At 35.1% G+C, this 26,963-nt stretch overlaps 5 protein-coding genes across 7 annotated transcripts in view; 1 reads left to right on the top strand and 4 right to left on the bottom strand.

Moving 5' to 3' along the window:
* The window catches only part of LOC143916237 (methyltransferase-like protein 25B), a 588,188-nt gene that overhangs the window by 89,609 nt on the left and 471,616 nt on the right, over positions 1–26,963 (top strand). The gene's annotated exons all lie outside the window — the stretch shown is intronic.
* On the bottom strand, positions 417–5,410 carry LOC143919484 (myrosinase 1-like). The gene is made up of 7 exons (XM_077441841.1): positions 5,131–5,410; positions 4,937–5,040; positions 4,266–4,838; positions 4,112–4,206; positions 3,735–4,037; positions 2,183–2,421; positions 417–1,975 (listed from the first exon to the last, which is right to left on the bottom strand). Exons 1-7 carry the CDS (start codon positions 5,169–5,171, stop codon positions 1,816–1,818), a joined length of 1,515 nt encoding a protein of 504 aa, XP_077297967.1. The 5' UTR covers positions 5,172–5,410; the 3' UTR covers positions 417–1,815.
* On the bottom strand, positions 9,585–14,237 carry LOC143922769 (myrosinase 1-like). 3 transcript variants are annotated; one of them, XM_077446206.1, is made up of 7 exons: positions 14,082–14,237; positions 13,202–13,384; positions 12,559–13,131; positions 12,393–12,487; positions 10,509–10,808; positions 10,200–10,438; positions 9,585–10,056 (listed from the first exon to the last, which is right to left on the bottom strand). In XM_077446206.1, exons 2-7 carry the CDS (start codon positions 13,335–13,337, stop codon positions 9,939–9,941), a joined length of 1,461 nt encoding a protein of 486 aa, XP_077302332.1. In that variant the 5' UTR covers positions 13,338–13,384; positions 14,082–14,237; the 3' UTR covers positions 9,585–9,938. The 3 variants fall into 3 exon arrangements, with proteins under 3 accessions (XP_077302332.1, XP_077302259.1, XP_077302413.1); XM_077446133.1 differs by having other exon boundaries at positions 14,001–14,173; XM_077446287.1 differs by having other exon boundaries at positions 13,993–14,173.
* Positions 16,435–19,671, bottom strand: LOC143917670 (myrosinase 1-like). Its single transcript, XM_077439255.1, has 6 exons — positions 19,539–19,671; positions 18,880–19,446; positions 18,703–18,797; positions 17,466–17,765; positions 17,133–17,371; positions 16,435–16,573 (listed from the first exon to the last, which is right to left on the bottom strand). Exons 1-6 carry the CDS (start codon positions 19,669–19,671, stop codon positions 16,435–16,437), a joined length of 1,473 nt encoding a protein of 490 aa, XP_077295381.1.
* Positions 23,515–26,951, bottom strand: LOC143917681 (myrosinase 1-like). Its single transcript, XM_077439264.1, has 6 exons — positions 26,804–26,951; positions 26,134–26,706; positions 25,971–26,065; positions 25,581–25,880; positions 25,002–25,240; positions 23,515–23,671 (listed from the first exon to the last, which is right to left on the bottom strand). Exons 1-6 carry the CDS (start codon positions 26,949–26,951, stop codon positions 23,554–23,556), a joined length of 1,473 nt encoding a protein of 490 aa, XP_077295390.1. The 3' UTR covers positions 23,515–23,553.

Raw genomic sequence — 26,963 nt, forward strand, 5'->3', positions numbered from 1 at the left:
ACTACAACACCATTGAATACAATCATTTGAATCCGATTTGTTTCAGGATATACATACATATTACCGAGGTGAAGAAATTGAAACAGCAATGGGCAGGCCAAGTAACTAGAAGAACGGACGAAAAAAGTGCTCGAATGGTACCCGAGAGAATGTAAAAGGAAGGCTACAGGATCGGACAGATTTCTGATTTGATAGTATTCGATGCAATTACACTTATTCCGAGCTAGGAATGAATTTAAGCCATTAAGCATTAAACAGCCTTAAGAGGGCTGGACACCAGCGCCATGTCAATACAAACGTATTACACTTCTTCCTTCCTCAATTATGGCACTAGAGAAATTATTTTTTAATATGCTATGGATATCCACCATTGGCATGCATCTGTGCTTTTATTTTTTTGATTAGTAATTTTTTATAGGAGCAAGGAGCCGCCAAACATCTATAAAATCGCCTCTTTTTTACACCCAAGAAAAGAGTCCAGCGTGCTTATTTAACGGTCGATTTTAAAAAAAAATGTGCGCACAGTTGCATAGAAAATATCTTTCTCATACCGAAGATGAAATTTTTTTAAAAATTGGTCCAGTTTCGTAGGAGAAAATTGGAGAATACAAAACCTCGATTTTGTCGATTTAAAATACGTATTATCTGGTCGAAGCGCAACTGTCGCATTCACTCAATATATACATTTACTCAATATATATATCGAAGAAAGGAACGGCAACAAAATTAAGGTTTCGGGTGTACAGCCCTCTTAAGACCTGGAACGCCCTAGAAGTTTTAAAAACGCGAGTTTTGAAGTACCGATGGCATAACGAGGAGAGATAGAAAACGGAGTACGTGGGTTAGAAGTCTGACAAAGCCCAAAGGTGGTTGTAATGTAATGATGAGAGTAAATAAATTGAAATGGCAATGGGCAGGCCATGTAGCTAGAAGAACGGACGAAAGAAGTGCTCGAATGGTACCTGACGGAATGCAAAAGGGTGCAAGAAAGGGCACAGTGGAGATGGGTGGATGCAATCAGAGAAATGTGTGGGATGAGATGGATGAGAGTTTTTCAAAACAGAGACGAATGGAAGTGGAATTCTGAAATGAAGCCCTCTGATGGTGAATGGCTGTGATTGATGCAGATGATGATATACACTTGCATTTTTATTTTAAATACAGCGCAAATATATTATAAAAACTCTTTGTATGTATATGGAAATTGCTTGGATTTTAGGTTATAGACCCAAAATGGTAAACAGAATTAAATCCAAGGTTTGACTACTAATTCTTTTGTACGTGAAAATCAGTTGTTCTCTCTTAGTCATGACCTTTTTTTTTACATGTAAAGATTGAGTTTTCAGTCACATATAATCCCACATAAAAAATATATTTTTTAAAATTAGGTATGCTTTTTTAGTGACTAAATGTGGGACATGTATTGTTTGGCAACTTTCTCTCCAACACTTTTACTTATTACACCGTCATAAAGTGGTTCAAAAGATAAACGAACGTGAACGTCCTATTTATAGTGTTTGCATTTTCCATTTTGATGATTTACCATCATTTTTACATACCTCTTATTTATTTTGCACACTGTAATAAAACACCATCAAACACGTTGCGATTTACTTACATATATTTAGTTTATACATTAAAAGCATGTAATCTTTTATAATATTCACATTATCAATGTTCATATTGATCTAAATTATTCACATCTTTGCTCTTGACATCAGTATTTTAATATGCTGTTCATGATTTGTATGCACTGTACGTCTTGTGACACATTGACGAATACATATATATCGCTCTCATTGTTTATGTATATATTTACAATAATAGTGATATGTCGAAGTCATCGTCGTCTTTATTCTTCACATGCTCGACGGCTCTGTCTTTGATGACGTCTCTATAATAAAAGGCAGAAGATTTTGGTGTTCTTTTTCTTTCAGTGTCATTAAAATCAACCCTGTACAGTCCGAATAGTTCTCTGCAAGAAGTAAAAGTATGAATTAATCTTTTAGAATGTCAATTAAATGTCAATTGATTCGAGTCTATAAAGATTCTGCATAAATCAAACTATCATATGTGTCAATGCAATTATAATTTATCTGTATAATATAATAATGTAAAGTCGTTGACCCAATTTTCATGCATGTATCTTTGTAAACTTGTTTTATATGTATGTAAATATTACGTATATCCCCTGAGCCATTCCATATTATCCATTAGACTCCAAACTGTGTAGGCGGTGATATTGCATCCACTATCCACGGCATCGAGCATTGCATTCAAATACAGTCTATGGTAATTTATTCTATCTTGATCGTCTGTTGTGCCGTTGTCGGAGAAACCATTTTCGAACACCATAACTTCAGGATTTGCATAATTGGATCTAATCCACTTGAGCATCTTTGTAAATCCCCACGGCACTACCTATGTAGATACAAAAAATATTGAAGAATATAAGTATTTAAAGAAGTTTTTCTACGGTTAACATCTTTTTTTTTATTTTTTAAATCATACAAGGAAGGCCTAACAGGTAACCCCAATGCGCCTTCCTGGCCAGAAAAATTTTACATTTGGTACAAGTATTAATAGTATTGTTACGTACACCGCGTAAGTGCAATCGGATTAAGCCGAATAGAATCCCAGAGACTGTGTGACCGTTTATAATTGGTTTCGAGGATTATATCTAGACCCTAAGTGCATGTAGGCTAAACAATGCCGACCGAGTTGGCTGTTATTGGTCCTTTCTCAGAATTGACCTGTACCGTGGGACCGAATGTCGTGGGGAGACATATCCGTACGTGACCATAACAATAGGTAAACAAATTAGACGTCGAAGATGTCCTGAGAGATCTATCCCTTATAAGGCGATATCAAGTCATTCTGGACTGAGCACTGCCAGTGCGTGTATCTCCTTAATCATCAATAAATGCTGTGAAACGACTTCGGCCTTTTACTTGGATCCTCCACCCACCGTTACGCAACAGTATTATACAAAGTAAATACATATCAATTAATACCCACATATACATCTATGGTCAAATTTGTAAATTTGCAGCATTTTATACAATTCAGCGAAATTCGGGATTTGTGAGAAGATATTTTTCATTTATTTGGCAAATTTTTTATTTCATCACATTTATAAGGATTGGTTTTCTATCCCAATTTTTTTTTTATCTAAACGCACTAACTAGTGGTTTTTGCGTAAGAAAGATTTTAGTTCAGTTCCCGTATGCGTATAGCAGAAGCGTTTGTGCAAAAATTTGCCAAATAAATGAAAAATAGCACGGGAAAAAAATCCGTAAAAAAAAAAATATTTTTGACTTTTAAAATTCGCTAGACAATTAATTCGAATTATTTTAAAGTAATGAAATATAACAATTAATAGAAAAAATATCTGACTATTGATTCCAATACTCACTTTGAGCGTAATAATCCTAAATTTTGAGTTAAAGACCGCAAAAGCCAAAAAACTGTAAAAATCGCGCATTTTTTTAAACGCTCATATCTCGTAAACGATCACCCACCAACAAAAATCAATATCATATTCGAATTCAGTGGGTCAAACTCAGTAAAGATTGGCTAGTTTCCGCTCTGGTATTTTTTTTTGTTGCTCAGTGTTATTAGTGTACAAGAGCAACATCGTTGGTACATCAGGTTCTCAGTAATATCATAACCTTAAAATCCAAATGGTGAATAGCTGTATTAAGGGCGAATGTGAGTATGATTCCGAAATTTACCTTTAACCAAGAAGATGCGCTGCTTGGCCACGTCGCTTCTTGGAATACTTTGACACCTCTATCGTGTTCAAACGATGGTTCCACAAAATTAGTTTCACCATTGGCTTTGACACTATATGTAGTATAATGATTGAGACCCAAAAAATCATAAGTTCCTTTTATATATTCAATTTCTTCTGCTGTGAATTCAGGGAGGCGCGATTTTGTGTAGCCTTGTTCTTCACTGCGTTTCATTATCCTTTCTTTCATGGCGTTTGGGTAATCTCCTTCTTTTGAAAATATTGGATGACCAAACCAGCCAACCTGAATTGATTTAAAATTATTAAATTTAGCCAAATATCAACATTAAAAGTATGTATTCATGATGGATATTTTACATCAAACTGTTCTGCAACTAGTGCTGCTTCTAAATCTTCTGGCGAATCTGTGTCAGGTTCATACCACTGCCCACTGATCGTCATAGATATTCGACCTAAACCATAATTATTGAATTTCAAATTTATATCCCACGTATGTTCATTGTTGATTTACCTTTTTGAGCAGGTCTGAAGTTTTCATCGTACAAATGATATACTTTAGCGTGAGCTTTGAGGACAGTGTGAGCACTCAAGTATTCGCCTACTCCAGTCAAGTTCAGAGCTGGAGCCTTGCCCATACCACCATATCCTTGTTGACAGAACACCAACGGCTCGTTGAAAGTCAACCACGTCTTGACTCTATCTCCAAATGCTTCAAAGACTACGTTTGAAAAATCTGCAAAGTAATCTGCCATCAAGGGATTGGTCCAGCCGCCCAAGTCTTGCAGCGACTTAGGCAAGTCCCAATGATAGATTGTAACTATGGGCGTGACGTTGGCTTCCAAGAGGTTGTCGATGATTGCGTTGTAGTATTTGAGACCATCATCGCTTATTTTTTCTGAAAAACCTGTAGGTAATATTCTTGACCAGGATAGGGAGAATCTGTAGAAGTCTACTCCAAGCTCTGTCAACATCTCCACATCTCTTTTATACAGATTGTATGAGTTGCACGCTACATCGCCATTAGTTTTATCGACTACCAAGTTTGTGTTGTGGGTTAAGTCATCCCAAATATTCTCACTTTTATCTGAAACAATTGAAGGACATGTTGTTGGACTAGATTATTCTTATTGATTCTAGTATTAATCTATTAAACAGTCAGACTTCTGAGCTTGGTTACAATACCTGATGCATTCCAACCGCCTTCAATCTGGTATGAAGCTGTTGCAGCACCAAATGAGAAGTTATTTGGAAATTTTCTTTTGTATGCGAAAATTCTACCACATTCACTGTTCGAACACATGTTGATATTGACACTGATATAATAGCATTGGACGTATTGCATGTGTATGTACATAAGTGGTTAAATACATATTTACCTGATAAGAATGATTACGAAGAACACAGTTCTGGACACCATATTTATATTTATGGCTGTAGCAGTGCAGTGATAATAAACCGCACTTGTCTACTTATTCGTATAAAGTCGACTGACTGGGTTAGTTGGCATAATCAGTCTTAAGAGAGGACCGGTTAATCTGTGGCGGACATCATTCATTTGGAGCAGGGGCTTAAAACCAAAGCTGAATGTGCTAAGCGACTTTTTTATGCTGACGTTATTTTGCGAAAAAGATCCAACCCAAATGTGTAAATAATACTATCATATATATAAAGACGGTAATCTGTGTGTGTGTGTGTGTGTCCTAGCTCTCGCCGAACATAATGAACGAATCGATAAAAATCGATAAATTCATTTTTCGACGAGACGACTTTGTCGCGACTCGAACCGATCACCCCAAATAGCCGGAATATAGGTCTAAATTGAGCTAATGGTCACGTGCATCACGCCAAATCCAATTCTTCATTTCGCCTTTTTTTTTTAAACATTAATTGAAATATTCCTTCTCGCCATATAAAAATACGTAATTTTAATAATTTAATTTAGCGAGGTTTTGAACCATTTTTTTTATAGATTTTTTAATTATAGACGATATTCGAGAAAAAAATTGATTTCATTCATCGCGGGCGCCGGGAATCGAACCTCGGACCCTCCGATCCAAAGCGATGTGCTTCACGAGCCCGCGCCGCACGCCATATCCTCGCCCAGAATACGTGTTGTAAATACACATCATATGTATATGCACGTAATTTGTTATGTTTAATAATAATATTCAACGTTACGAGGTCAATGACCGTTTGTGTATAATCGGAAAATATTATATTTTGTTAACTTTAATTAACATTTTGTTAACGTTAACTTTAAGAATTGAAAATTATTACAAATAAAGAATCGAAAACTATCTATGAGAGTCTACGAAAATAACGGTTCCGGTTACGGATTTTTTTTTTAGTTTTATACGAGTATATAATAATTTTATACCCATGCGATGATATTTAATCGGGCTATTCACTAGTTATATAATATGTAACAGTTGCATCTAATCTACTGCTTGCATGCAATAAAGTTTTTTTTGTCTTTCAAGTGATACGAAGTTGGAGCCGAAGCATTACAGGCTTATAGCGTAGAAGCAAAATGAGTATATTTTTTGTGATTGCAAAAATTTACTATTAGTTACCAGTTGGTTGGGTACTTTTTATTTTAAATGCAAAATTCTGTTTAAAATGGTACAAAATATTGAAATTACTTTGGAAAATTTTCATCTGAATTTTCTTAAAACATTGGAAAATGTGCTTTTAAGTTTATTTTTTATATTTAATTTATACCGGGAAAGCTAAACAAGAAACCCCAATGCGCCTTTCTGGCCAGAAACATTGTACATTTGATACAAATATTATTGGTATTATACAAAGTACATAAATTATTAAATACATATCAATTAATATCCACAGAGACATCTATCGTCGAATTTGTAAATTTGCAGCATTTTAAACAATTCATCAAATACATATCAATTAACATCCACAGAGATATTTATGGTCAAATTTGCAAATTTGCAGCATTTTTATAAAATTTGGCAAAATTCGAGACTGCTGAAAACTCGAGATTTTGCGAGAAAAAGGGTAAGGTTGCCAATTTGTGGAACCGTTTCAATGAAAATCAGATAAATTGGCAAAATCTGATAGGAAACGATCGACTTGGAGTCACAAATTCAAGATCTGGCCAGCAGCATTAGTCAGGGATTGAAACTCGTGACCACTCTGTTCAAAGCATTATATGCTAACTACTAGTCTATTCTGTTGGTTGCATTTGTTACATTCGATAGTTCTGAATTTCGATAATAGATTTACATATACACAGTACAATGCAGATGCTTTTGGTGTTCTTGGTTTCATTAGATCGTTGAAGTCCATATAGTACAATTCGAAAAAGAAGTTCTATTTATAAAATAAACAAGCCTGACAAAAATGTTCGACGACAAATACGAAATTTCCATGACAATGGCAAAATTTGAACGCATGAAACACAATGAAAAAATAAACAGGAGAATAAATCACGCACAGTGCATTGTGAATTGTAATGACGGCTATCTAGGAGCATTGTTTTATTTACATGTATCCGGCGAGTCATTCAAATGTGTCCATCAAACTCCAGACAAATTGATACATGACTTAAAATAAAGTTACGATAAGTATATAGTAATAATTAAATGGAATTGGCACTTAAACAGAAATCGGGAATTGGAACTGAAACATGGATCAGTATCGATTTAATTTTGGGTCAGTTTGTCCGAAAATCCTTCCTGGAGGATTCTGCCGCAAGAGATGAAGAATCTATAATAGTCCACATCCAGCTCCTAGATCATCTCCACATTGCGTTTGTACTGATTGTACAAATTTAAAGCCATATCCTCATCACTTATGTCCATGATTGCACCTGTAGTGTGCGTTAACCGATCCAATATGATATCATCCTTATTTGAATATGACAATACGTTGCTTCAATTAAATGTTAAAAATTTAAATTCAGATTTAAGATTTTTTTCCTGAGGCATTCTATCCTCCGTCTATTTGGTAAGATGAAAAAATAAAATGTACGTACGCTGAAAGAGGATTTATCAGGAAATTTTTTTATTTTTTTTTGCAACAATGAAAGCTGCAGTGAACAAATACAAAAAATTCACTGAAATATACTTACTTGTTGATTTTTTCGTGCTATCTATTATACATATGTTGAGGAAGACTTTGTTATCGAAACAATTGAAGTATTTTGGTATATTTTTAATCGATTTCTGATACATTTCATTCATTACACTAGCTTTGGAAGTGTTAAAAAAGATTAGAATAATTGTCAAACCATCTATGTAGTTTTAATAGTTTAGCTGTATGGATGAGTTGTCATCTAAAATAAAGTATAAATAAAATATATTATATATATGTAACTTGTTATTTGTTCATATACATATATGCAGTGGGGGCTCGTCCATACGCACTGCGGTACTGCAGCACCCCCAAGGAATTTGAGAAAAATTTAATATTATTATATACATAAATGTATGTATATTATATGAAAATATCAATATTATTTAAGCGTGTATTAAGCTCGTCCGCACACCGATACACCCAATAATGATCATACATCGTGGTAATAATATCAGAAAGTGAGGCATCGTTTATGATTTTGTGCAGTACGGTTTTCGATGGAATATGCCGAGTGGGCGAAGAAGGGGCGCGGGGGCAGCTAGAAGGTTGGTCCGTACTGCACTCCCAACAGTGCTATACACATTTCTTGTTGCGTTACAACTTACTAAATATTCTTCCGAAAATACTGATGAAACAATAACAGAATCTTCCAATTTACTGAATACAATTTTTTATTTTAGTCAGAACTTTTTCACAAGTCAATGCCGCATGTAGAAATTATTTATAACCAGATGCAATCTAGTAATATCGATGTATTTTCAATTAAAGAAAACTTAAAAAGTTTTACTAATGTCATTATACAAATACGAGATTCTTATAGCGAATAGAATTAAAACATTACATACAAAAATATGTGATGCATATATTATATGCATATATTATCGCACATATTATAGAATCCAAAAATATGTGCGATGTTATTATTAAGGATATAAAAGCAAGATATACTTTTTCTAATGAATGAAAAGCTGTGATATTATTTATTAAAGAAAATTTTGAAAAGTACTGTAAGAAAATGCCAATGGAAGATCTACTACTAACCGTTGAATCATATCCAATGCTAGATAAAGAAAAACTTCAAACTGAACTAGATGTGTTTTACTCAAGGAAAGAAATGCATAGTATTAATGATTTATTAATATTTTTAAAACTTATTTTTGCATTTTGCAATTTATCCAAAGTTCGTGTGGAAATAACAAAACTTATTCAAATTCTGCTTACAACTTCAACTACCTCTGAGCCTGAACGGTGTTTTTCATCAATAAATAGAATAAAGACATACATATGTATATAAGAAACACAATGGTTCAAGGATTGACGGCTTTGTCTATGCTGTCAATTGAAAAAAAAAATGATTATGAACAGTGAAAAATTTAACGAAAAGATAATAGACCTTTTTTCAAGGAAAAAAGACAGAAGAATCAATTTTTAAATTAAATAAAATACATATAATGTTTAATTGTGATAATTTTGATGTTAATAGTAAAATTTAATCCAAATAAACATTTTTTTTATTTTTAATCAACCGCAGCACCCCCAGATATCTTATCCACGAGCCGCCACTGCATATATGTACATATGTTTGTATGTAATGTTTTAAGTTTACTATTGAAAATTTGAAACCGGTTCTGGAAAATTCAATTCAAAATCTTCTCGCCTATGTATAGGTATATATGTTGGTATGTATTTCGTAATCACATATGTAGTAAGATTAAATAAACATCAATATTTTAAAAATAAATTATTGTATTATAACTTTTATAAGACATCTGTGTATATTTATGAAAGTTGTTTTGATTTAGTAGAGTATTCATATGTATGTAGGTGCTTTGATTTAATAGTGAATATGTGGTATGTATTATCAATGGCTTTATATTTTTGAATCTGTTGCACACATTACTATAGTATGGTAGATATTTTGACCCATCAAGTATTAAGTGGTTAAGATATTTCAACATTTATTGGAACTTCTGAGAAAAGACGTTTAATTTTTTATGTTAATTTTAGGAAATACTCAAAAACCATTTCGCGTGTTTTCAAATTTTTAAGTTGTTTTAAGAATTCATTTTTTTTTGTTTTGTAATTTTTAATCACGCTCTATAGTTCTAGATTCCAGGATTGATTTATAATAGAAGGCTGATGCTTTTGGCGTCCTTGTTCTTCTTGGATCGTTGAAGTCCACGTAATACAAACCAAATCTTTCCCTAAATTAACAAGAAAAATGTATTTAAAAAAATTAAACATGCGTGTAACACAATGAAATGATAAATATTGATAAACGGCAGATTAAATCACATATAATAGATTGTAAATTCAATGACACAGGTGGTATATATTCTATTCTTACGTATATCCCTGGAGCCACTCAAAGTTGTCCATTAAACTCCAGGCAGTGTAAGCAGTGACGTTGCAGCCGTCTTCAAGTGCATCCAAAAGAGCGTTCAGATATTGATTGTAATAACTAATACGATCGACATCATCTTTATTGTCTCTGTCAGAAAAGCCGTTTTCGAATACAATAATCTCTGGGTTGTAGTAATTTTCTTTGATCCAATTTAGTAAATTTCTGAACCCCCAAGGAACCACCTTAAACGTATTTATTATTTTTTTAATATTAAGATATGCTTGTCAAACATCTCATCTCAATGATACAAACTTTGAGCCAAACAGATGCAGAGCCAGGCCAGGCTGGATCCTCAAAGCCTTCTGTACCCAGGTCGTCATAATAGCTAAGCTCCTTTGATATTGTTGTAGGCATTCTGACCAAAGTTGTAGTATAATGATTCAAGCCGAAGAAGTCATATGTTCCTCTAATATAAGCTATTTCTTCTGTAGTAAATTCTGGAAGACGAGATCTAGGATAACCTTGTTCCAAACTTCTCTTAGCAATTCTCTCTTTCATTACTTGGGGATAGTCTCCTTCTGTTGAAAATACTGGATGACCAAACCAACCGAGCTGTAAAAATGTGTAAAAAGCAAAAATAGTATATGCAATATGGAATTAAAAAAATGCATGATAAATTGTATAGTACAGCGGTTCCCAACCTTTTTTGACTCACGTGCCACTTGGTAGTACATAGCGTTAAATTGTACCAACATATAAAAATGATTGCATTTCATGAAATTTGTTTTTGCAAGTGTAAAAATATGTAAAGTTTCAAATACTTCAGTTTGATCATTTTCGATACATACATAGATAATAGATTTTATTTATTTTTATTTTTAATTTTACATACATATTTTCACATGCATATATACAAATATACCAGGAAGGCTTAACAGGTAAACCCCAAATGCGCCATCCTGGTCCACATAATTATTACATAGATACATGTAAATCTAAATATCTGACATCTATGGTCAGTATACATATATTACAAACATCGTATTAATAAGATAAATAACGATGAATAACTTTCATGTAACAATACGAATTTTATATTCGATAAACAACCACAGAGACCTATATGGTGAGCAATATGGCGAAACCTAAGATATAACAATAACTAAAGGTTCGCAACAGAAAATTGGGAAGGAAACGCCAATTTAACAGGAATCGTTTCAATGAAAATCATAAAAATTGGCAAATTCTGATAAGAAACGATCGACCTAGACAAATCAAGGTCTGGCCAACAACGAGACTTAACGGGGAATCGAACTCGTAACATCAAGTACGAAATAATTCAACATTCACCACTAGACCACGCTGCTGGTTAATTGATAGATACATTGTAGATAACATAAAATTTTCTAATCAAACTTTCAATTTTATCTGCAACATTAAAAATCATTATCGAGTTGTTCTCAAGTGTCAAATTCAAGTTATTTATTTATTGGAGAGCTAACGCGGTAAATTTAAAAATGCACTTCAAAATCAATGTCGGATCTGAGGAAAACGTATCGATTGTCAGATTTTCGATCATCAACTGTACATATTGACGTCGATGATGATGTTTAATTACGATAATGTTTATTAATTATATAAAAAATATTTCTATTTTTATGATTGTAAATCATTCATTACTGCATGTCTGCCATTACTGATTTTTTTTTCACGTACCATCAACCATCAACCGCATACCACAGGTTGGGAACCGTTGGTATAGTATATTGCCGATTGCATGCGTTGATTGTAATTTCCCAAATCATACTGTTGCGTAGGGTTGGGTTCAGGTTTCAAATGAATGGTCAAAGTCGCTTCACGGCAGTTATTCAACGATACAAGAGTTTTCAACGATACAAGATTCACCGCTCACTCCAGAATAATCTGATCTACCGTGTGTACTTCCTTATAAAGGGCAAGTTGCACACCACAGCTCCCCCGATCAATTTATTTATCTATTGTCTAGGAACGTTACGGTTACGGAACGTTTGTTCGGGCACTTACTGAGTCCCGTTGGCCAAATCCGGGGTCTCTATTGTTCACCCACGAATACCAAATGGATACTCTCTCTCATGTTCCCACGTCACAATACTTACTATGAGATATAATAAGGATGTTACCGTTTATACGTATATGTTTATTACAAAAGTAGCTTACATGAAATTGCATAGCTCTTTCGGCTGCTTCAATATCAGCTGGATATTGGTTTGCCGGTTCGTGCCAATTTGAATTCAAGGTCCATCCAATTCGTCCTTGCGATAAGAAAAAGCGAGTCAAATTAGTATTCCCAAAACAGTCAATACAAAAATAAAATTTAACTTACCTCCCTGTAAAGGTCTGTATACATCGTCGTAGAGATGATAAGCCATTGCGTGAGCTTTGATTAAGTTATGAGCGCATAAGTATTCAGCAATACCAGACATATTTAGAGCTGGTGCTTTGCCGACCCCACCGTAGCCCTGGAGACAAACTACCCACGGTTCGTTAAATGTCAACCAATTTTGAACCCTGTCTCCGAAAGCTTCGAAGACAACTTCGGCGAAGTCTAAAAAGTAATCGGCCATCATTGGATTGCTCCAACCACCCAGATCTTGGAGACGCTGGGGAAGATCCCAATGGTACAAAGTAGCAAACGGTGTAATGTTGGCTACTAGTAGGTCATTAATCAAGGAGTCGTAATAGGCGATTCCATCTTGACTCAGTCTATTTGAGAATCCATCTGGAAGGATTCTGCTCCAAGATATGGAAAATCTGTAATAGTCCACGCCTAACTGCTTCAGCATCTCCACATCACGTTTGTGCTGGTTGTACGAATCGCAAGCGACATCTCCATTACTCCTGTCTTTGATCATATCTGTTGTGTGTGTTAAGCGATCCCATATGTTCTCACCCTTATCTAGAAAGATTGATACAGGTTATTCGCATATACTATTTCTTAATTTATTTTTGGTATATTGTTTTTTTACCCGTAGCGTTCCATGCTCCTTCTATTTGGTAGGATGCTGTAGCAACACCGAAAGATAGAGTATCGGGAAATCTCCTCAGTTCTCCTTTTACAGCAATGAGCAAGCACAGCAGTGTTATCGTTTTAATGAACACCATTATGGTGTTATTACCAATATACTGCTGGTGGTCATTGATTGACGATTCTATATATTTCGAAAATTATGTTGTTATCGGATAAAAATTTAAGTATATATTTGTTGATTTTTGATAAATTTCTTAATCGCATTATTTTTTTTAGTGCATGAGATAAGTAATTCAATATTAAAAGCCAAAATATATTATTGATATTGTTATAATGGGTTCTGATTTAACAGTAATCGTGAGACTTTTTTGTGTTTATATTAAAATGGATATAAACAAGATGATGGCAATCACAGGTAATATTTTATGCTTGCCACTGCCACTTCCGGTTGATGGATGTTCAACACATTTTATATATTATTTGGTATTAAGCTTAAATTTTTAGATACAAAATTTCAGTTCAGTACATTGAAAGGTTTCGGAGAAAAATTCAAAAAAAAAACTTCGATTCTCTAGTGTTAAAGTACTACTTCCTGTTGAGGTTGAGGTATTTAAAAAATATTAGTGAATAATAAAATTTATCAGTCTGATTCATTGTTTTTACAAAAAAACAGCATGATTCGTTGAGCGGCTTGGGATATACTCGAATTCAAAAACTTAAAAAAGAGGACACATAAAACGAGGTACCATTTCCGGTCAACTTAAAAATTTGAAAAAAGTAAACACACACACACACACATTTTTTTCCAGATCATAAAATCGTGATTAGTGGTCGATTATGAGTACGAATCAGTCAAAATCTCGAGTTCGAATTTTTACATGATCACAAAACTTCATCTATTGTTATTGTAATAACGGCTGAAGAAGAAGCTGAAGAGCTGTCATTCCAAGTCTGATATCATTCTCACACTGACATATTGTGGCGTATTGACGTTGATTGTGGCGTTTTGTTTCCCCCCTCTCTCTCGCATCTCTGAGCACGTGTACAACGGGCTTCCCGTGAAAGTAATTATTTATATTGATATTGATCGATGTTTTTATTTCATGAATAGTGTTGTGCCCGTTGATTTCAATTGGTGGTTTCGGAAAGGAATTGATACACGAATTAAAATAAAGTCATATGTTATATATGAATATAATGTAAGGTAATTTATAAGCACCTACAAAAGTTTAAGGTAATTTATAAACACATACACCGAATCCAACTTCCACGATGCTCTCCAAGAGGCGGAGGGCATCAAGGTGGGCGGCGAGACGATCACCAATATAAGATATGCTGATGACACGGCACTAGTCGCTGAAAATTTAGCAGACCTGCAAAGATCTCTAAACCGTGTACATCAAGAAAGCAATCGAAGAGGTCTGCGCATAAATCTAAAGAAGACAAAATTTATGATAGTAGATAAAATGCAAACAGACACCGGGAATCTAACCTTGGATGGAGAGGTGATAGAAAGAGTAAAAAGATTCAAATACCTGGGCACCTGGCTGAATGAAGAGATGAACCCAGATGAAGATCTAAGAATCTGCATCGAGATGGCTAGAACAGCATTTATAAAAATGAAGGCGGCGCTAACAAACAAGCATCTCAATCTTCATACGCGGTTGAGATTCGCGAAGAGCTACGCCTGGACAGTATTACTACACGGATGTGAGACGTGGACTCTGAAAACCAAGATGATCAGCCGCATTGAAGCTTTTGAGATGTGGGTCTATAGGCGTATGCTGAAGATTCCGTGGACCAAAAAGATATCAAACGAAGCTGTCCTCGGCATGATGGGGAGAGGCAGGGAACTTGTTTCTGTCATCAAGCGGAGAAAGATGGAGTACCTCGGATACATGATACGGGGTCCAAAATACGAATTTCTCCGTTTGATAACCATGGGGAAAATAGAAGGAAAAAAATGGATTGGCAGGAAGAAGTTATCTTGGCTTCGAAACATGCGCATGTGGACCGATATGAGCGCCGAAGATCTATTCCGAGCCGCTGAAGACCGATGCGGATATCTTCAAATAATCGACGAGGTGGTCCCCAACGTCCGGATGCGGAAAAGGCATTAACAAGAAGAAGAAGAATTTATAAGCACGCGCACGTATTAATACTACACGCTCTACACGCTCGCCAATCCAACCCGTCCACCCGTTCGAAATTATGAATGAATTTGTGTGTGTACGTTCTGATTCTGCGCAGCGCATCTGACTCTGACGTCACTCGTTTTAAGTTAGGTGCTCAATATCAAGAGCATGTCAGACGCTCCACACCCCCCTACTTCTAACCAGCTACTCTTCTTCCCAGCGTCTTCTCTACACGATCGGTCGTCACGCCACATCCCTATGCGGATATTTAAAATGCACCCATTGGTCAGAACGTATCGTCGTGGCTCTAATTGGTGAAGCGTTTTAATCCACGTGGACCATTTCATGCTGATTGGTTATGAGCTTCGTTCACGTGTATTTTTTTAATAAATATCTCTAGGCAGAACGTATGTACATATACTCCTGGCATTCTAAAATTTGTTATTATTGGTCGACGCGTCCGCCACATACCCCCAAACATACATACATTGCGTCCGTTTTTATATATATTATTATATTATGACATAATTCGAATCATAGAGTTTTTACGAGAAATACATAAAATATGAAGACCCTGCATTCAATGTATTTGGAGAAATAAAACAAAAAAAATAGGTCCCTGTCACTCACTATCCATCACATTGTGGCAAGTGCTAAAAGCAATTTTCTTTTCGACCATTTGACTGAATAGAGGTGTTTTAAATAATTTCAGGTTTAAAAATTAAAATGATTTTTTTTAATTTGCAGAACATTGCATTGTAGGATGCTGAAGTGACACCGAAAGATACATTATCGGGAATCACCCCAAGTCTCCTTTTACCGAATGAGTATAACAGTGCTACTATTTAAATGAATACCATTTTGCAAAGGTGTTACAAAATGGACTTTTTCAATGACCTACATATATAAAACAAGAGAAAAAAAATGAAAGCATATGTATATTTATGATTGAAAAACAATTCAAATTTTATTTAAGTAACAATTTATAATAATTTAATTCAATCTTCGACTATTCCATGTATTTTTTTACGTTTTATATTAGCACATGTATTATGATTATATTGGGCTTATGACTGCTATATATGTACTATTGATTTTAGAAGAGCCTGGAATTTTTCAAGTCTCGTTCTATAATTCTTGTTTCCAGAATGGATTTAAAGTACAGTGCTGATGCTTTTGGCGTTCTTGGTCTCCTTGGATCGTTGAAGTCCACGTAATACAATCCGAATCTGTCACTAAATTAATAATAAAAATAACATGACATCTCATCTGTATATGTACATATGAATAATCGTACTATATAATTATAAAATAAAGTTTTTTAAAAACATACCTCTTCTATAATTTGTATATAAAATTATTATTTTGAATAAAAATACCAATAATTTTATTTTACTACCACCATCTATATTTAAAACTAAAAGCTGGATAGACGTCAGGCACTTTTCAGAAATTCAAATTTCAAACGCGTCTTACACGAAATTTTTGCACTATCGTAATGGCGGAGGATCCATTTACTTATATTGATGACCAAAATGAGCAATATGGCAAAGTATGAAAACGATAGGATAAGAGGCAAATTTTTTCCTGAATTGTAATCGTAAGTGAAACGTAAAGGAGGTATGTAAAAATATTCGATTGACATTTTTATTAGATATTTTGATTCATATGTTTCGTTTTTTTGAAAATGTATCTGTGTGTATGTCATTAAGATATTTTTGTTTTATATAATTTGTATATTCCTAAAATCTAATACAATCAGTCTTAGGTTGGGCAAATTCGATTTTTTCTCACTTGTATCCTTCGAGCCATTCTAGATTGTCCATCAAACTCCAGACAGCGTAAGCTGAAACTTTGCAACCGTCTTCAACTGCATCCAAAAGTACATTCAAATACTGATTGTGGTAAGAAATACGATCGATATCGTACGTATTGCCACTGTCCGAAAAGCCATTTTCGAATACCATAGTTTCCGGGTTGTTGTAATTTTTCCTAATCCAGTTTAACAAATTTCTAAATCCCCAAGGCACTACCTGAAATCACGTTATGTGTAATCACGTTTTGCTAAATCACGTTTTGCTAAAATATTTTTTTATACTCTTATTTCAATTTTATAGGTGTTCAAACTTTAAGCCAAGGAGATGCAGAGCTAAGCCAGGTTGGATCCTGCAAGATCTCTGTAAATTGGTCGTCGAAATAGCTAGGTTCCTTTGATGCATTTGTTTGCATTCTGACTAAGTTTGTGGTATAGTGATTTAATCCAAAGAAGTCGCATGTTCCTCTAATTTGAGCTATTTCTTCAGTAGTGAATTCTGGAAGACGAGATCTAGGATAGCCTTGTTGCAAACTTTTCTGGGCAATTACGTCTTTCATCACTTGCGGATAGTCACCTTCTCTTGAAAATACTGGATGAGCAAACCAACCGAGCTAGAAGATTTGTAAAAAATGTATAAAAGTGTAATAAAATAGCAAATATAATACTTAGAAATTGGTTGGATAACTGTGAAAGCTTATAGAAATTCTGTTAGATTAAAAAATGTGAATAGATATTGTAACGTAGAGATTAGGTGATAGGTATTCGTCGACCACTGGTTTACTAGCACTAATCATCTGATTTCGCATTCGCGCCATAAAGGCATCAACGTGTGAACAAGCTGTATACAACAGCCAATAAGGTCTCGCGACCCATCGACCAATGATCTCTCTGTGCGGAGAATACCAGATGGGTATAAATATTAGGCGGTTTTGGTCCGTGCATCATTCGCAGCTGGCAGGTTGCCGGATCAAGAACAATAAACTATCTCTACTACATACACTGCTGCGTGTTTCACTCCGATATTGGAAACACCTCTACAAGTCCACGCCACAATATGTTAAATGAACTAAATCTATCAGCTGATTTCTGAATATATAATATGGGTTTGGTGCAAACGACCGACAAGCGCCAGACAGACTGAACTACAGATTAACTGGATGGCTGCTTTAAACGCAATTCTCGACTTCACGAATGATAAATTGCACATCAGATGACGGGTAGCCTTTCGATGTGCACAGATGCAATTATTAAAATGGTAATTATTAAAATTTAGTTGGATCTTTCTGGCAAGTTTAATAAGGCAAAATTCGGAACTAAAGTATCAGAAGCACATAACTTATACAGGATAGGTATGTCGGGACTTCGGGTAGATTTCGCTTAGTGTAAGTGCGAGCAGTGCGCACGCATAAGGTACACGTGTCGTTAATCTGTGGTTCAGTCTGTCTGGCGCTTGTCGATCGTTTGCACCGCATCGATATAATATGTATATTAAATTTAAATGTATATATTTTTTAGTTTAATTTCATATTTATTGCAGAAGTATTTTACGTTGAATTGCAGTGTCCTTTCTGCTGCTTTAATATCGGCTGCTGATTGGGTTATTGGTTCATGCCAACTTGAACTCAGGGTCCATCCAACTCGTCCTGTAAAATTAGGCGTGTAATTCCATTGCTTCCATTTTTACATACATAGATGTATCAATTGTTAAAAAAAAACTGAACTAACCTCTCTGTGCAGACCTATAAATTCTGTCGTAGATACGATAAGCTTTGGCATGAGCTTTGATTAGATTGTGACCGCATATGTATTCATCTATACCGTTCAAACTTTTGGCTGGGCTTACTGAAAACCATATCGGTGCCAAAACACAGACGACCCACGGTTCATTAAAGGTTATCCAAGTTTTAACCCTATCACCGAATGTCTTGAAAGCTACTTCAGCAAAGTCAGCAAAATAGTCAACCATCAACGGATTCCTCCAACCACCCATGTCCTGCAGATTCTGGGGAAGGTCCCAGTGGTACAGTGTGATGGATGGCGTGATGTTGGCATCTATTAGATCGTTAATCAAGGAGTTGTAATAGGCGATTCCATCTTGACTCAGATTGTGCGAGAATCCTTCCGGAAGGATCCTACTCCAAGAGATGGAGAATCTATAGAAATCCACACCTAGCTCTTTGAGCATCTCCACATCACGTTCGTGCTGGTTGTACGAATCGCAAGCAACATCTCCATTATCTACCATTTTATTCGTAGTGTGCGCAAGATGATCAAATATATGTTCACCCTTATCTGCAACCGTCGTTTTTTTTCTCATTCACTTACATATATTATTACTTAATTTATACATATATTATTACTTAAGTCCAAAGATTTTATTTTACCTGACGCATTCCAGCCTCCTTCTATTTGGTAGGATGCTGTTGCTACTCCGAAAGAGAGAGTATCTGGAAATCTTCTCACTTTTCCTTTTACGGTAACGAGAAAGCACCATAGTGCTATTGTTTTAACGAACATTATAAGGCACAAGCGTTCATCAAACTGCAAGAACTTGTTGATTGTCAGTCTTATTTATTTTGAGAAAGATGTCGTTATCGGAACAACTGACGTTATCGGTTAAAATAACTGAAGTTTTTTTAATTATACGATGTTCATAATCGCTTTTTATTTTGAAATGTATGTACACATAAATGTATGTTACAGTCCAAGTATTCACTCTACTCTACATGAACATACAAGTTTTTTCATACATAAACTATTGAATTTAGTATAAGTATTAACAGTCAAATAGACTCCCATCAGGTATCGCTTGAAACTTTTAACTGTCAACACTTTTAAGATGTCAAAATGTCAAGAATTTGAAAAAGGAAATCTTATGAAATCCGCATTGCAACGTTGCTATAATTCCCGTGATGTAAAATGGTTTTTATCCTGTATCAAGATTTTTTCTCCTTCTTGTTAATGCCTTGTCCGGATCCAGATGTTGGCGAGCACCTCGTCGATTATTTGAAGATATCCGCATCGGTCTTCAGGGGCTCGGAACAACTCTTCGGCGCTCATATCGGTCCACATGCGCATGTTTCGAAGCCAAGATAACTTTTTCCTGCCAATCCATTTTTTTTCCTTCTATTTTCCCCATGGTTATCAAACGGAGAAATTCATATTTTGGGCCCCGTATCATCTGTCCGAGGTACTCCATCTTTCTCCGCTTGATGACAGAAACAAGTACACTTCCTCTCCCCATCATGCCAAGGACAGCTTCGTTTGATATCTTTTTGGTCCACGGAATCTTCAGCATACGCATGTATACCCACATCTTAAAAGCTTCGATTTGGCTGATCATCTTGGTCTTCAGAGTCCACGTCTCACATCCGTATAGTAATACTGTCCAGGCGTAGCTCTTCGCAAATCTCAACCGCGTATGAAGATTGAGATGCTTGTTTATAAGCGCCGCCTTCATTTTTATAAATGTTGTTCTAGCCATCTCGATGCGGATTCTTAGATCTTCATTTATTCTTTATCTCTTTATTCAGCCAGGTACCCAGGTATTTGAATCTTTTTAGCAATTAAATTTACTTTTTAGCAAATTGACGCAAAAGTTCAATCATCTCAAAATCAAATATCTTTGACTTATTCCACTCTCATGATAATTGAAGAATTAATTTTATTATGAAAAATATTTTTCATAATAATCAGTATAAAAAAATAATATCCTCCAATTTAATTTTCCTTGCTTTTTCACTAGCAAAATTATTTTTAATGAAGTTCTCATTATTTGCTAATCTTCATTCGAAGGATAAGAGACTTAAATTTGAAGTACGATCTTGATTGCTAGTTGATCTTAAATAATTGATTGATGTCCAAAACAATAAAAATCGGTTGTATCACCTGTTGCCACGTTGCGTATAACGTTCAAGTTATTCGGCCAAGCTACTTGGTCCAAGCTACTCGCATCGTGTCGATCCGATATTATCCGATCGCACAGTTGATAACCGTGCGGCGGAGATGACTGTTTATCTCTATTATCTCTATTCTCGCTTTCTCATCTTTCTCAGAGATGTCTATCAGATTTTTTATAAATCAATAGTTTTGCGCGTGAGTGAACTCTTTTGAAGTGAAGTTTTTTAATCGACTTAATAGACAATAGTCTCTCCCTTTATTCCCTATCCCCTCTCTCTCCCGGCGCCCTTGGCCTCTGTCCCGTTTTCAATGTCTTGCTACGGCTCTGATTATAAATGTATATATTTTATTTTATTTTATTATATGTACGTACATTTTTACCTTTTTACCATCCATACATACGTATGGATGGTAAAAAGGTTACATCCCAAATTAAAATCGCTACCAGGATAACCACCGCTACGAAAATCACTCGCGCGGTTTCCTATCGCATGAAAATTCGTCGCACAGGAAAACTGCCCAAATATTGCTGAACAAATGCTTTTTTATACGAGATTTGAGCAGAGAATCATATGAATACAGTGAAGTCACGTATGACCACAAAAACTTTATCATAGAAAAGAAATGCCACAAAAAAAGTGACCGAAGTTCGTAAGATCTCCCCAACATTATGAGATAAATATCAGTATTTAAAAAACCAACAAAAAAAAGTCGTGAACCGTCAACTTTGAAACGAAGATTAATCACAAATGCATAGGATTAAAACTTCATTGCCCATAATATTATGTAGACAAACACAAATCGACCGAAACTACGATCGTCACAACTCGTCTGTCGTAGATTTGACCCCACGCAATAAAATCAGTTTTTCATTATATGTATGTAACTACTAAAGTACACAATATTTCATTCAATGACTAAAATTACTATTTTTATGGTGGATAAATTTTCGCAATGGTAGTAAACAGTTTGTCCGTGTAAAGTCAACGGAATACATACATATTTACATATGTGTAATTAGTTTGATGAGAGGTGTGATTGATTTGCAAAGAACATATGTAGATACTTTGAAACAGAGACGTTGAACCAAAACTGAATGTGCTTTTCGTATTATCTATTTTAAGTGAAAGTAAATCTGCATTGAAAGCGTGCAGCCGAATAAAGCATATACATACATACGTATGTACATACATATATAGTCACCGACACCGCTCATATTCGATCCGTATCACAAGACGCAGATATGAAATGGTTCATTGGAGGTTAACTAAGTTTTAACCCTATCCCCAAAAGTTTTGAAAGCCACTTCAGCGTAGTCAGTGAAGAAATCGACCATCATTGGGTTGTACCAATCGCCAATATCTCGCAGACGTTGAGGAAGGTCCCAATTAAGGCTTCCAATCCCGGGATCCCGGTGTTTTCTGTTTTCAGTCATAGTCCATTTGTTTCGACGCCGGCTTGCCGTTTCCACGAAATGATATTAACGGCCTGTATTGTGTCGCAGATATTGTGCTCAACCGCAATGATATTTGAAGCATATTTTAACTGATTCGAACTCGGAATCGACCACTGATCACGTTTTCGTGATCTAGAAAAAATGTGTGTGTCTGTGTTTCTGTGTAAGTGTCTGTATGTTTATTGTGTGTCAGTGTATTTTTGGGATTTTTTGAACACTGTTTTTACTATCGAACTGAAACTTAGTATTGGTTACTGAAATTTTTTTCGATACACCGTAATTTTTTTAAATTTTAAGTTGACCGGAAATGGTGTCCTCTTTCTTTTTATGTTTTTGAATTTGAATTAATTCTTTTAAAGTTTTTGAAATTTAGCCGAAAGATCGAAAGAAGGGAAAACTCCTCACTTCTCCTTTTACAGAAACGAGCAAGCACAGCAGTGTTACTATTTTAACGTACATTATGATTTGAAGTAAGAGCTCGTCAAACTGCATCCACTTGTATATTAAAAAATTCGGACAACCGTATAATGTTTGTTTTAATTTGTAAAATTTTAATTAAAAAAAAGTGTAGAGCTCTGTTCGTTGCTGACTTTTGAGAACTTAAAATAACGATATATTATTAATGTAATCACTTCTGGATATCATTTAAATTAATTTCAAAATTGGCACTGTGGCAACAAACCGATCCAGTCAGCACTTGTTCGTGTATTGTTGAAGCTTATTGTTTATTTTGTATTTAAATTATCATTTGTTTTTTGAAGAACATAGTTCATTTACAGCAGGAGTTTAAAACTGAATGTAATGATCAAAATATCTACAAAATATTTTTAAATTAATGCAAAATTTACGTTTAATATAGAATTAAAAATTTTAGTACCTCGTTAATGTGTAAAACCTTTGTTGTAAAATAATAAAATGACTACATGAATTTCCATTTATTTTAATTTTGTGAAATATAGATAATTATAATTCAAATATACTCCCGAATCATTAAACAGGTGGTAATATAATTTTTTCTTTGGAACCATTATTGACTTTGCTTTTTAGTCTCGTTCAATAGTCCTAGTTTCCAAGATGGATTTATAATACATTGTTGATGCTTTCGGCATTCTCGTTCTCATTGGATCGTTGAAGTCTACGTGATACAATCCGAATTTTTTCCTGAATAAAAAAAGTAAAATTAAATAGTTTTGATCGCAAAATTACTACTACTGACAAAATTTTCAATAAAAAACCATTTTTTTTATAAACAAACGTTAAACGCCAAAAATAATAAAAAAAATCATGCAATAAGAATGAAGATGATAATATAACACACGTAAATATATATGTATGTAGTATTTAAAAACTAAACGTTTTTTTCTGAGCTGCTAGTGTGAGAATAGTCTAATATATACATATATTAGTGTCGTCAATCTTGGTTTTAATCGAAAAACTAATATCAAAACCTGAAACGCAAAAATAATTTTATTACAAATCCTTTAGCTAACGAAGTCTAATCTATTCATAACTTGTGTATGTATTGGAAAAAAATGCGTGTAAGTTGTATGCTGGCTGAAACATCGTTAAGCCAGCAGTAAATGGACTATTTCGCACATGGTGATCGCGCACAAGACAATCGGTGTCATGAAAATCGCAAATACAGAATATCTGATACTCTAATTCTCGTAGGTGTGATATTTTCAGATATATTTTTTAAATAATAAGTTAGTGAAAAATGTGACCTGATAGGTGCCTCTAATGCGTCACACCAGTCTCACACAAAATAGGAGACATCAACAAAAAAGAAATAAGTAAATATTCATCTAATTCAAATAGACTCGTGTTGAATCTCATGAAACTGACCAGTTCATCAATATAAAAATCAAACAGGTACAAATGCCCACCTATGTATAACATTAAGGAACGGGATGGCTATTCCGCATATATTCCGTGATCGAGATTTGAGTGACGTGTGTGAGATAGTCATGTGCGAAATTGTCCGTTAACGCTGGCTAAGCGTTGTTTCAGCCAGTATACAAAATTGTTCTTTTAGAGTATGTATTGGTAACAGAGTGTTTTTAGACGACGATACCGTCAAATGAAAGATCTGTATGAGGTTTTTATGTTCATGTAAGAAACATAAGTAATTCACCCAACCCTAACACTTGTGAATAAGAAAATGCGTGTGATCATGCTAATCTTATATTTCGACTTGGCACTTATTGGTACATACTATAAATATTACACGAAAGCATGGAAAGTGTTTTTTCGAATCCTATTTAAAACAGTCTATAGTTTCTTCACACATAACTGGTATGATTGAGGTACTGCAGTACCTCAGTACCTGTACACGAGCCATGTCTGATCAAAATATTATATCATATACCTATCAGCTCTCAATTAACTATCAGCTCTTTTCAATATCTAGTCGTTGATATACATATTATATTATATGTATATACGGGCAATATATAATATTATGTAGTTTGGTATTATTTTTATTTCTTACGTGTATCCCATGGACCATTCAAAGTTGTCCATCAAACTCCACGCTGTGTAAGCAGTAACGTTGCAGCCATCTTCCATAGCATCTAAAAGAGCGTTCATATATCCATTGTAGTAATTAATACGACCAACGTCATCCTTATCGCCCTGGTCAGGAAAGCCGTTCTCAAATACGATAATCTCCGGGCTGTTGTAACTATTCCTGATCCAGTTGAGCAAATTTCTGAATCCCCAAGGTACCACCTGAAATTGAGTTTGTTGATAAAATTAACTAGTTATGCATTTTTTTATATGCATTATACTGCAGTGGCATTACACGCCTCTGCTAAGTTTAGGAAAAATAAATGGGTAGGTTGTTAATTTGTTGGAACAATTTCAATGAAAATCAGATTAATTGGAAAACTTTCGTAGGACTCTCGTAAAACTCTTATATCCAAGTTCTGACTGACAGCAACCGGTGGGTTTGAACCCGTGACTACTCGGTTAGAAATCATTATATGCTAATTAGTAGTCTAGGCTGCTGGTTAATTATAATCTCAGTAGACCAAATTGATATACATGTGTATGTATGCATTATATATACCTTGACCCAAGCTGAGCTGGGCCAAGATGGATCAACGAACTTTTCTACACCCAGGTCATCTTCAAAGCCAGCTTTTGATGATTTCAATGCCATTGTAGGCATTCTGACCAAATATGTAGTGTAATGATTTAAGCCGAAGAAATCGCACGTTCCTTTTAGGTAAGCTACTTCTTCTGATGTGAATTCTGGAAGGCGAGATCTAGGATAACCTTGTTCTGAACTTTTCTGATTAACTCTGTCCTTCAGGATTTGGCTATAGTCACCCTCACTTGAAAATACTGGATGCCCAAACCAACCGAGCTAGAATATTTGTAAAAAATGTGTTATAAAGCAAACAGTTTCAGTTTCTAGCTGTGACAGATCATTAGATTTGCCTTAAAAGTAGCTTACTTCAAATTGCATAGCTCTTTCGGCTGCTTCACGATCAGCTGGCGATCGGGAAGCTGCCTCATAGTGGTGTGTGCTCAGCGTCCATCCAATTCGTCCTAAAATGTTTCATTTTAATGCGACCATATATTTGAAACAAACAAAACAAAAAATAACCGGAACCAACCTTTTTGGGTGGGTCTGTATACGTCGTCGTAGAGATGGTAAGTCTTGGCGTGAGCTTTGAGCAAGTTATGACCGCAAAGGTAATCGGCGATTCCAGACATGCCCACGGATGGGGTTTTTGCAGTCATACCATTCCATTGGTTACAGATGACAAATGGTTCGTTAAAGGTTAACCAATGTTTAACTCTATCACCGAAAGCTTCGAAAGCAACTTCGGCAAAGTCAGTGTAGTAGTCAACCATCATTGGATTGGCCCAACCACCCAGATCTTGAAGACACTGAGGATGGTCCCAATGGTATATGGTGACGTATGGCGTGATATTGGCCGCTAAGAGGTCGTTTATCAAGGTGTCGTAATAAGCGATACCATCTTGGCTCAGTCTGTTTGAAAATCCATCTGGAAGGATTCTGGTCCACGAGATGGAGAATCGGTAATAGTCCACACCCAGCTCCTTGAGCATTTCTACATCTCGCTTGTGTTGGTGGTACGAATCGCAAGCTACATCTGCATTACTTCCGTCTTCGATTAAACCCGTAGTATGGGTGAAACGATCCCATATGCTTTCGCCCTTATCTGAAACAATCAAATACATTTCATTTATATCACTCCACTTCAAATAGCCAATCGGTCAATTTGGTTCTTAAATTGTGTAAATATATATTTATTTTACCTGAGACGTTCCATGCTCCTTCTATTTGGTAGGATGCTGTTGCTACGCCGAAAGATATAGTATCGGGAAATCTCCTCACTTCTCCCTTTACAGTAAAGATACTCGTAGTGAGGAAGCACAGAAGTGCTACAAAGTTAGCGAACGCCATGATACGAGTGTT

The sequence above is a fragment of the Arctopsyche grandis genome, chromosome 1 (assembly GCF_051622035.1).
Source record: "Arctopsyche grandis isolate Sample6627 chromosome 1, ASM5162203v2, whole genome shotgun sequence".
In the NCBI taxonomy this organism is placed as follows: Eukaryota; Metazoa; Arthropoda; class Insecta; order Trichoptera; family Hydropsychidae; genus Arctopsyche; species Arctopsyche grandis.